The sequence below is a fragment of the Heloderma suspectum genome, chromosome 2 (assembly GCF_057233095.1).
Source record: "Heloderma suspectum isolate Gila_16-S chromosome 2, 16-S_ref, whole genome shotgun sequence".
In the NCBI taxonomy this organism is placed as follows: Eukaryota; Metazoa; Chordata; class Lepidosauria; order Squamata; family Helodermatidae; genus Heloderma; species Heloderma suspectum.
The window spans coordinates 263,122,348-263,132,850 of record NC_139459.1 but is presented as its reverse complement, the minus strand read 5'-3'; the positions used below and the strand labels follow the sequence as shown (position 1 = coordinate 263,132,850).

Below are 10,503 nucleotides of genomic sequence, written 5' to 3'. Positions count from 1 at the left end.
GCTACTGCACGGAACAAAGTTCCTGACTACTTGTGTAGTGAAACACATCTGAAAGAACATGTTCCATTAGCTAATGCAGTTTGCTCTGGAAGTTCAAACAGCAATATTAAGTGACTGCACATCAATAAATTGGCTTGACTTTGTATCTGTTTGGATGCATAAAAGCGTACAAGTGGATTGTTGGTTAAAGTTGCCAACTTTAAGGGGTGGCATCAGTTCAGTTTATATAGTCTTAAGACTGCGTAAAGCATGTCATACGTTCCCTATATAGAAAGCACTTTATGTAAGAAAAAGCATGAAATCACATTGAGTTGGCTGTGGCTTTGCAGCACATGAGTATATAGCAAAATACTAATTTATGTAGATGTGGTCTATATGTAGGTTTTACACAGCAGTGTGTTCTGCCTTTTTTTAGGCAACCATAATGTGGAACAATCCTCAAGGGCATTTAGGAACAGTTGTGCTGTTTGGAAAAGCTTGGGTTAAGACATTTAAAAACAAATTGGGACTCTTGAGTATGTTTACTCATGTTGAAGAAAATGAGCTCCAGTTCTTTAAATATTAGCTATTCTCAATTTGCTACTGTCCTTGTCCCATAGAGGGAAGATAAGAAATGTCATGCTAATAGGTCAGATCTCTGGGATTGTTTAGACACAGTGGGCTGGTTTGCACCATCACCAGAGCCCACCATGGCTTGCAGTGCATGCTGGCAGCCATTTTGATATTCAACCAGTGGGCAGTGCCATGGTTTGTCATGTTGTCTGAACTTGGGCAGCAGGGATTGTTTGAGAGTTAAACGATGCTCAAATAACACAAGGTCTGCTGTAGCATTATTTGAGGGTTAACCCTGAAACAACCCCTGCCACCTTGGTCCAACAAAATATGGCGACTTCCTGCCAGGGGTTGAATATTCAAAATGGCTGGGCTGCAGTGGTCATGCAAATCAGATCAATGTCTAGAATAGTTTTTGTATGGTTTCTGTTTGCTTCGTAAGTAACTGTCTTGCAGAATAGTACCCTGATTTCTTCTTTTTAGGCCTTTTTTTTAAAGTATACAACAGTACTAGTAAGTTATGGGTTTAATATAAGGGAGTTACGTATTGTGAATACTCAGCTTTACTGCCACTTCAGTATACACTCCTATATTAACATTTGTGGTAACAATTGTATATGGTGCTGTTAATGTATGCTGGTATGAGCAGACTGTTGCAGAATACTTTCTTGGGCACTAAATAGCTACTACTCATAACACTGCTGCGTGGTTATGCATATTCTCCCAATGAGAGCATACCACTGTTTCTTACTATAGTAAAAATGGTTTGTATATTGCCCATAAACTTACAAGTGTGTCTGGATGTTTGTGAGCTTTCAAATAATTTGTTGTAAGGTTGTGCCATGTGTAATGAACTGCAAAAACTGAACACAGAGTGATGTTTAAGTAAAAGGTGTTCGGTTTCAGTGTCGAGGTTGATTACTAATAGGTAACACTTTTGAGTCATGCAACTGTAAAGCTCGTCTGTGTATGGGGAAATATGTACAAGTGATCTAATCCTATAGTTCGTTATTGTTCTGTTAACTAATATAACTGCTTTTTCCTAGTTCAGTTGAGTTTCCTTAAGGTAGACACAGTTTTCTTGGAAAAGTTACAGGACAAAAGCTGTGTGCCAACTACATATGCAAAGTAGTCTTGCAAACATTAACAGAAGGAAATGCAATATTATAACTATCCTAGACTAATTCAAACTACAGTATCTGAATCCTACATTAGTGATTTTTATTGCATATTTTATTCTAATTATATAAACATGCCAGATGTGATGTCTTCACTCTGTACTGGATGAAAGAAGCAGACTATCCCGATATTTTTATTCTGTAGTAGTAACACCTGGACAGAGCATTGAAGAGCAAGATTGTGGTATGGACCCTGACACAATTAAACACTATAGTACTAAACTTGTGTTGAATTTGTGGATGTACCACAAAATCCAAAGGCTGCTTATTTAGCTCTCTTTTAAAGTATTTAAGTCTCAGATTTATGCTAGGTGTAAGGATAAGAGCTTTCGGGTGTTAAACACTTATTGCAGCAGTTTTCACAGAAATGAGGGCTGAAGGCTTAGTTACTCCTATTTGAACTGTATAGGAGAGTAACCTGGTGAAGTGGAAATAAGTTCTGCCTTCTTCAGCCCTAACACTTTTCTTTTTAGCCCCATGACTTATTGCTTACTATCTGGTTAATTAGCAACATTGTATGTTTTATCTAGTAAAGATGCTTGCTTCTCCTTTTATGTCAAATATCTGTGAGAAAATCTATGCACTAAAGATAGAAGTAAGCTTGATGTGAAGATGTCAGATTGAAGCATTTGTGTGTATTTAATTACTATGAACATATATTCAGTCTTGTGTGTGCATAATCTGTCTCTACAACTCTTCACACTTTCACATTCTGGCAGACTGGTTCTCCACAGATGCTGTTTGTGTTCTCTTTGGATAATATCTAGCCCTAAAGTCTCACTTTTGTCTCTTTTAGTATGTTTGCATGAATGGCAGAGCAACCTTGAGTATTTTAAACAAGGGATGACTTCTGCAGAAAAGGCCTTTGTCAACAATCCATATTGTGACACATTTCATGCAAGATGATGTAATCCCATACATCTTGACATGCTACCCTGAAAGAAAGGTATGATTTTAGTCTAGAAATTGAAATCCTAGAGTGAGCAGATTTCACTCAGGATTAACTCATATACCTAAATGTGCCATGAGCTTGGATCTTTGAACTCAAAACAGAACTATTCATCACATGATTAACTGCTTCTTTTTGAGCATTCACATCTTACAACATTAAGAACTGTCGTGATTTAGGCTCCTGTTTGCAATGTTTAGTGTATGCTTATATAGACAAGGAATTATGAAGACACAAGTGCATTGTTCTTGTTATTTACATGGTAGATAACTTGCTATGTTGTAATATGACCAGTTTAATTTTTATTTAAACCAAGGGTGATTTACATGTGCATGTTCATGTTTTAATGACTTGCAACTGTAAAACAGTCATTAGATTAAGTATCAGAAGCCCAACTGAGAGATGCAAAGTTTTTCAAGTGAGCTTCATAAGTAAGTGTGGATTTTAATCAGTTTCTACTGTCAACTACCTGCTTTAGTACACGATCTTATATATCTACAGTTGAATTTCATGTTTCCAGGGCTCAGAAACTAAAGAATTTGGGAGTGATAGTAATCTATGCTCTGTGGGTGGCTGGCTATTCATGCAAGTGACTGCCTGAAAAGGCACCTGGCTTACTATCAGTGTCATGGGTGTGTTGGGCCCAGATCTGCAGGCGAGTGCTGGTCCATGGATGAACTTGGTTTAACTTTTTTAAAGAAAGAAGCAAGGCCTGTAATGGAATTCTTTTTATCAGTTCTCCTACAGATATAAAGGGGGCTGGTTGGTCCTCAAGAGTGCTGAATCTGTGGACAAATTCAAAAGGAAAATCAAGTGGCATAACAACATAAGCAAGAGATGCCAAGTTCCTTACTGTAAGAGTGTAATTACTCTAAATCTCCCCATTTGAGCTAGTGTGATAAGGCACTGCACCAAATACACTGTTTGCTGGTGCAGGAAGTCTGATTTGGGTTGTTAGTGATTTTAATTACAGTGTTAGAGCTAGGATAATGAGCTAGGTCCCAGAAAAAGGGCTCACTACATGTGAATTTATGAAGGCTAAGAAATATTTTGTGCAGTCTTAATTAGAATTTCTAGGGTCAGATTTTGAGAGGGTTCTGTACCTTGAAAACTGGATATATTTAACCAATAGCAAGGTTATTTCTCAAGAGTGCTGCTGCTTATGTTACTAAAATGACACCATCTACTGAGAGGTATCAACAAGCTATGGAGAACTTATAGGCTGCAGAAGTACAAAATATGTTGGGGGCAGGGAGCCTAAGGGAAGAATACCCTCTGAAAACAACCCGTGAAGAGTAAGAAGGCTCAGTGAATATGGAATGCTAACTGGTGGGCAGGGGAGGGGGGGATGGAAAACCAGGAGGGAGAGGTATTAGGATGAAGTATCCTAGAAGAAGGCGTGGTGGGTTGGCAGGAACCCTAAACATGAGCATTCCACACTGCAACATTAGTACAAATAAAATAGTATAGGAGGGATTTTTTTTAGCACTTGTGCCTTTTGCCATTGAAGTACTACAGTGATGACTGAAGATGTAATTATCCCTAACTTGTAGTTTTAAGGCACATATTTCCTTTCTGAATCTGGACCTGGCAATCCTTGCATTACGTACATAGAACATAAATATATTGATAATCACACACTTCATTGTGAAAACCTCCAGTTAATAGTTAGGCAAATTTTGGCTCTGCTACCACTCTAGGCTTTCCAAGACATTAAATGTGTTCTCTCTGCTTGATTCAGCCTTAACTACTGCAACACATCTTTGTGCCTGCAGTCAAACACAGAATTTATGAGCTGCTGTTATCTCAAGGGGCAGAGAGGAATTAACATGGCCTAAAGGTCTTGCCCAACAGGAGTCATCCACACCTCATATTTTCTATTTGATAAAATGGAAAAAGTAGTCACTTCTGTATCCCTGCTAATAATGACAAAGTCTCCCCCTCCCCTTTTTCTTGTTGAATAAATACACTGGAGTTCTCCAAGTGCAGGTTGTGCTATCGTGATTTCTGTGCCAGGAAATGTTTTGCTTGCTGAATTTGTCAGTCATGCAACTGTCGACAACACAGGAACCTGGCCAGAAAATGAGAAAACATGCTCCTCAGCAGTTTTTAAATATGTAAAATTGATTTATTTGTGATTATAGGAAACAACCACTTGTCCTCTCAAAATGTTTTGCCAAGTTACTTAACCTAAAACTGATCCTAAAAATGTTTATGAGAATTTAAGTCCCATTAATTTGCAGTGGAACATCAAATAGGATTGTAGCACAAATCTTGGTAATAAGGGCAGTGCATTCCAGCTAAAATGTCTTTTGCTGGTTCAGATTTCATCTAGGGAGTTGGGTATTAGACAACGGGTACTTTCAGATTTTGCTGAAATGCTTTGGATCAAGTCTAGCGCACACACATAGCAGCCTGTTTGTGATGCGCAAGTTCAATAAACATACTAAGATTGTAGTCGGGAAATGGTTATGTTTGACATGGATTTCTACCAGCAGGAAAGACCAAGGCCTCAACAGCTAGCATTATGAATAATGCTTAAATAGAATTATTTGTATTTCTGCTGAATATTAATTAGTATGTAATGGGAGGAATATAGCATGACAAAGTATATTAGCTAAAGACTCTAAACCCACATTGCTGAATGGTTTCAAAGCTCAGAGAAGAGTGGACAAATAGTGGGAAAAGCACATAACTGGTGAAATCCATTTAATTTAGTGAAGAAGCAGTTGTTGGACTCGAGACGTAACATGAATGTGACATTTCAGATAGTAAACTAAGGCTGAGAGACTGAGTTGCCTAACATCACTTAAGTTGCAATCCTACTATACTCACTTGGGAGTAAGTGTCACTGAGCTCAATAGGATTGTCTTCTGAGTATACATACATAGGATTGCACTGTTAGTTCATGAGTTTTGAAACAGAGTTTGCAGCTCACCCTTAGGCACTATTCTACATCAGCTCTTGAGGACCAATCTGTTGAGCAGAGTGTTTCATATGTTCCAATATCATCTTGTTGAAGAAGAGGGGAAATGTTTAGAAAAAGTGGAAGAAGGGCTGTTTTTATATTTTGCTTTTAAAGGCAAATGTCTTCACAAAGCAGCTTACAATGTACCAGAAATACCATCTACAAACGATATTCAGTAAAATCAACAATTCCACAATCTTAATATAATTATAAGATTAAAAAGAAACCATTAAAATAATAAATTGAAGACCCACCCCAACACCAGCTAGCTGGGTGTTTGCAGTTTGCAAACACCCTCCTGTCTCAGCAATTTCCAGGTTTGCTCCTTGGCTCCGAAAACAACTTTTAAGACTTCTCACAAGTTCACTGCAAGTGCTTTTGATGGCTATTGGCAATGGCCCCTGAATCTTGCTGGGAATCCAGTAATACGCTTTCTTGCAAGAGACTCCCAAGTTCCAAAGGCTGCGCTTCCTAGTATGTATATTTAGGAATGCAGCTTTGCTTTCAAAAGTACTGTAAGGTGCAATCCTATGCATGTTTGACAGATAAAAAGGACCTACAGCTCCCAGCATGGCCCAGTCAGCCATTCTGGCTGGGGAATGCTGGAAATAGTGGGACTTTTTCCTCTCTAAACATGCATAGGATTGCGCCCTAAATTAAGTTGAAAGGGGAGTGCCGGTATTTGAGAAGAGGCAAGGGAGGCGTGTAGCCTCATCTCCCCCCCCCCCGTGCCACAGAGCACAATTTCCCCAACAATACCTAAATTACTTTGCCCTTCCCTTGCCAGCGCTCTGATTAAAATATTTTCTTACTCTGGTGCCACGGCTTCGATAATAGAGGGGTAATGTTCTTTAATCAGCCCCTCTCACTGACTTTTATACATGTTTTAAATAGGTTGCTACCTGTGGTAGGCCGTACAAGAAGATGGGATAAAAATCTAAGTAAGTGATGCAATGTAAATAAATCCGGAGGAAAGTGTGTCAGTTCCGGAGGAGGAGGGTAATTAATCAGATCGGGGGAAAGCGTGCTGTTTTTTGGGCTTTGCTGCATTTGCTAAATCCAAATTCGTGTTTAAAAAAAAACACAAAACCACGCCTGAAGGATGCACTGTGCAAATGCAACGATTTCCAGCAGCAGTTGGGGCGGTGCACTGTACCTATGCCCACAGCTGCTGTTGCCAGGAGACAGAGTAGGAAGCTTGGAGCGGGAGGAGCGGAGGAGGCAGAAGGGAGTGGGCTGCTGAGGCTGGAGGAGCAGCAGCAGCGGGGAGCTCTGGGTAAGGAGTGCTCTGTTTGCTGCTGCAACGTTAAGCTGCTGCTGTTGCTTTAGGAGCGAGAGGAAGCGGCGCCAGGGTGAGAAGGAGGGGAGCCGATTGCAGCCATGCTGAATCACAGGCGCTGATTAATTCGCCCAGATTGCGGCACCCAAAGCAAGGGAGGACAGGGGGAGACGCGGCATTGCCGAGGACAAGGAGACAAGGGTGCATGCAGAGTTCAAGCTCCACTCCGGCTGCGCACAATGGACGACGGAAGGTTTGTGCCGATCGCGCTGGGGTGTGTGTGTGTATATGCGCGCCTAGAAGAGTGTAGCCGCCTTTGTGTTTGCGTAGAGGGGATGGCTAGGCACACCGAGCTTCCCGCTGGCCGATACATCCTGAAGGGGAGACAGACAGCCTTGACTGATTCATTAGCATCGCTCCAAAGTTGGCTGCAATAACCTTCCGGGCGACGCGGTTTATTTGCGTACGTTTGTCACCACCGCATAGATCAGTCCTCTCCGTCCACCTCCTACTCGCTTGAAGACTGCCACGCTTTCCGGCGTGTGTGTGGGGAGGGGTGATGTTTCTATCACCCCCCCGTCCCCGGACTCATTCATCCCGGATTCCCCTTCATCACTTTTACAGATTTCCCCCTACTTCCTGTCTCCGATGGCCCTTGTAGAAAAGTCTCTCCCTCACTCCTTCCGTCTCTCTCGTGTGCGTGTGTAGATTTTAAAATCCCTTTGCAAGCAACTGACCTGGGTGCCCTGGAGTTGTGCAGTTTTAAGAGTCTTATTTGACGGGGCAGTCGTTTTGAGGAGACGGCTCCTTCTCGCCGGGGCAAGGCTTTTAACTTCTGATTTTGAGTTTAACCAGCTCCTAAAAAAGATGGTGAAGTGAGGTGTTTGTGTGTCTGTGCATGCATACGCGTGTGTGTGGCTGGTGAGCACTAGACAGTGGCCGGCCAGGCATTAAAATGCGAGAGCAGTGATTACTTTCAGGGCTGCTGACTCTGGTATGAAATCTTTTTCTTTTCTCCCCCCCCCCCCTTTCCACTGTTCTGGAATTCACTTTCTAATCCAGAAATGCCTGCCTGCTTGGTTCCTTGGCATAGCAATTACATAGGTGAAAGGCTAACTTGTTTGGGTTTAATGAAACTTTTAAAAAATCTGCAGGAAGTGTATGTGTGTGGTGCTGTGCTAGGGGGAGGGGGCTAAAGTAACACAGGGCTGATTCACAAAATCCGCTTTCCTAATGTGGGATGCTAGCAACTGTTGCTCCCTACAGTTTTTGTGCTCATAGCTGCTGGCTGAATTCTCTTGCGATATGAGATGGGGAGTAGTAGCATGTGCAGATATCCAGGTAACGGTTGTATGTACGTAATCCACCTGTGGCTCCCTGTTGTTTGCAGGATCATAGCGTTCGACTTGATACGGCCAGGTCATCACCGTGAGTGATCTTGTGACGCGCTGTGCTCACTAGATAGAGATCACCTCACCATAGAGAGACTTACTACAGTTGATTATATAAGAAAATAAGTGTAGATCATGAACCAATGTCTAATTTTAATGGTGACTAGTGGACAACAGAGCATTATGGAACTGTTTTTCCCCACTGTCCCTTATATTCTTCCATTTCTGGTTGCTTATTTCAGATCTTTTAAATCTTAACTGTGTTGGCAGTTGCCTGGGCACTTAAACTAACAAGAGCGTAGAACATTTACAAATCCATTGTGAAGATATTACATATGCCTCCTTTTAACTAAAGCAAAGACAAAACCAGCAGCACCAGTGACCTGTAACATGGCAGGTGAAAAGGCAAACAATGGGAGGTACAGCACCGGCATTTAAGAGAGGAGACTTGCCTTTTGAATAGTATTGTTCATTTACAGTATCTGTGAGGTTTAAGGAAGACGATGAAACTTAATGCGTGAAACATGGTGGGAGGTTGTATCAGCTTTTCCCAGTAGACCAAGTAGGAATGTGTTTTTCCTCCCATTGTGATATGGTTCCTCCCATACAACCTGATGGGAACAATGCACCCACTCCCAATCAGTTTTGCTTTCTTGGAAAAACAGGATATGTAGAGCACTTCCTTTTCACATTGCGAACTGGACTACTTTGGAAAAACCTATTGAGGCTGCTACTGCTGTGCACAGAAGAAGCAGAGATATGAGAGCGGCTTCTTCCCCTAGCATTCTTTGGCTGCTATCAGTTTGTGAAGGAGTGCTGCTTCTGATGTTACTTTAACCCTCAGATTAGTGCTGTGCCAAAATTTTATCCCACATTTTTTTCTACCATTCTCATTCAATTTGATAGAAAATAAATAGCTTTCGAAAAGAAATTCAAAGGAGGAGAAATTTTGGAGAAATTCTCGTGGGCTGGGTTTGGGGTTCTTGTGCTTACCTTACTTATGAGGTGGCCAAAGAGTGTGCATGAGTGTCCTGTCTGTCATTGTACAGTAATCTTTGTGGCAGCCTGTAGCCTCCTCGGCTTTCCTCACTTCAGTTAAAGCCATCATGAGGAAGACATCATGAGGCAATTCCTCCCATGGGGCTTTTTCAGTTCAGGAATGGCAGGTGGCCTGGGAGGCTGCAGAACAATGGAAAGATGTATAATAGAGAGAGAAAACATACACGGTGCCCTTGGTCACCTCACAGTGATTACATAAGCTCAAAAATGCCACCAAAATAAATTCACAATTCTGCCTCAGAAAAGTGGAAGCCTCAACACAGTTGATGCTGTTGCCGCCTCCAGAATCAGTGCAATAAACCAAAAACCCTTAGAAAAAATAGAAAGGACCTGTGCTACAACCCCTGCCAATAGTGAGCCCTATCTGTGAGAAACTGTGGGAGAATTTCTCCTTGCCTAGGAGAAATTTGGTGAAATTGTCCCCCTAATTACTCTGCCCACAAATAGGCTGGAGAATCTTGAGAGGCCATTTGTGCACAGCTCTGAGATCCATTGCATAGCTTCTTGAGAGTAAGCCCTACTGAAGTGAGTGGGACATAGCCCCCAGCGCGCTCTCTCTCTCTCTCTCTGTCTGTTTCTGTCTCTCTGTCTCTCACCCCCCCACACACACACCCTCTTCTACTTGTATGAGCGTCCTTCCCTTATGGTATGAGATCATGCAGCTCAGTACATGCGCGAATAATTGCAACCACGTAGGTAAGGCCAATCGTGTAGACTTTTCTCACACTATTTTGTCCTCTCACCTGGTGGTGGTGGGTGGTTGACTGGGAAGAATCAAGTGAATGGCTCACTCATGTGGTTGAAGTATTTTCATGTGCCCCACAGTGATCTGGGAAGATACCCGGGGGTGTGGGGGGTAATCTGCTCTATTTTTTTAGCCATTGTTGGGGAAGGAACTAGTGACCATTGTAGAGTTTGTTGGACAGTGATAACGATTTGGTTTTGGTTGAGATGCCTTTCCAGCCAGTGCCTATTGTACAATCACACCAGCAAAAGTTTTATTCTACCCACAATCTACTGTCCTCAAGCTCTCATACTTTGTAAGGTGCAGTGTTCACTGATGGTGCTGTATTATTAATGATATTATTATTATCATCAACAATAACAATAAATCAATACACTTAAGG

At 41.8% G+C, this 10,503-nt stretch overlaps 1 protein-coding gene across 1 annotated transcript in view; it reads left to right on the top strand.

Annotated features, from left to right (window-relative positions):
* Nucleotides 1–6,898: 6,898 nt before the first annotated feature.
* KLHL3 (kelch like family member 3) overlaps nucleotides 6,899–10,503 on the top strand; it is a 59,876-nt gene continuing 56,271 nt past the window's right edge. The window contains exon 1 of the mRNA XM_084839007.1: nucleotides 6,899–7,179. Coding sequence (XP_084695133.1) covers nucleotides 7,166–7,179 — 14 coding nt within the window. The 5' untranslated portion in view covers nucleotides 6,899–7,165. The remainder of the gene's footprint in view (nucleotides 7,180–10,503) is intronic.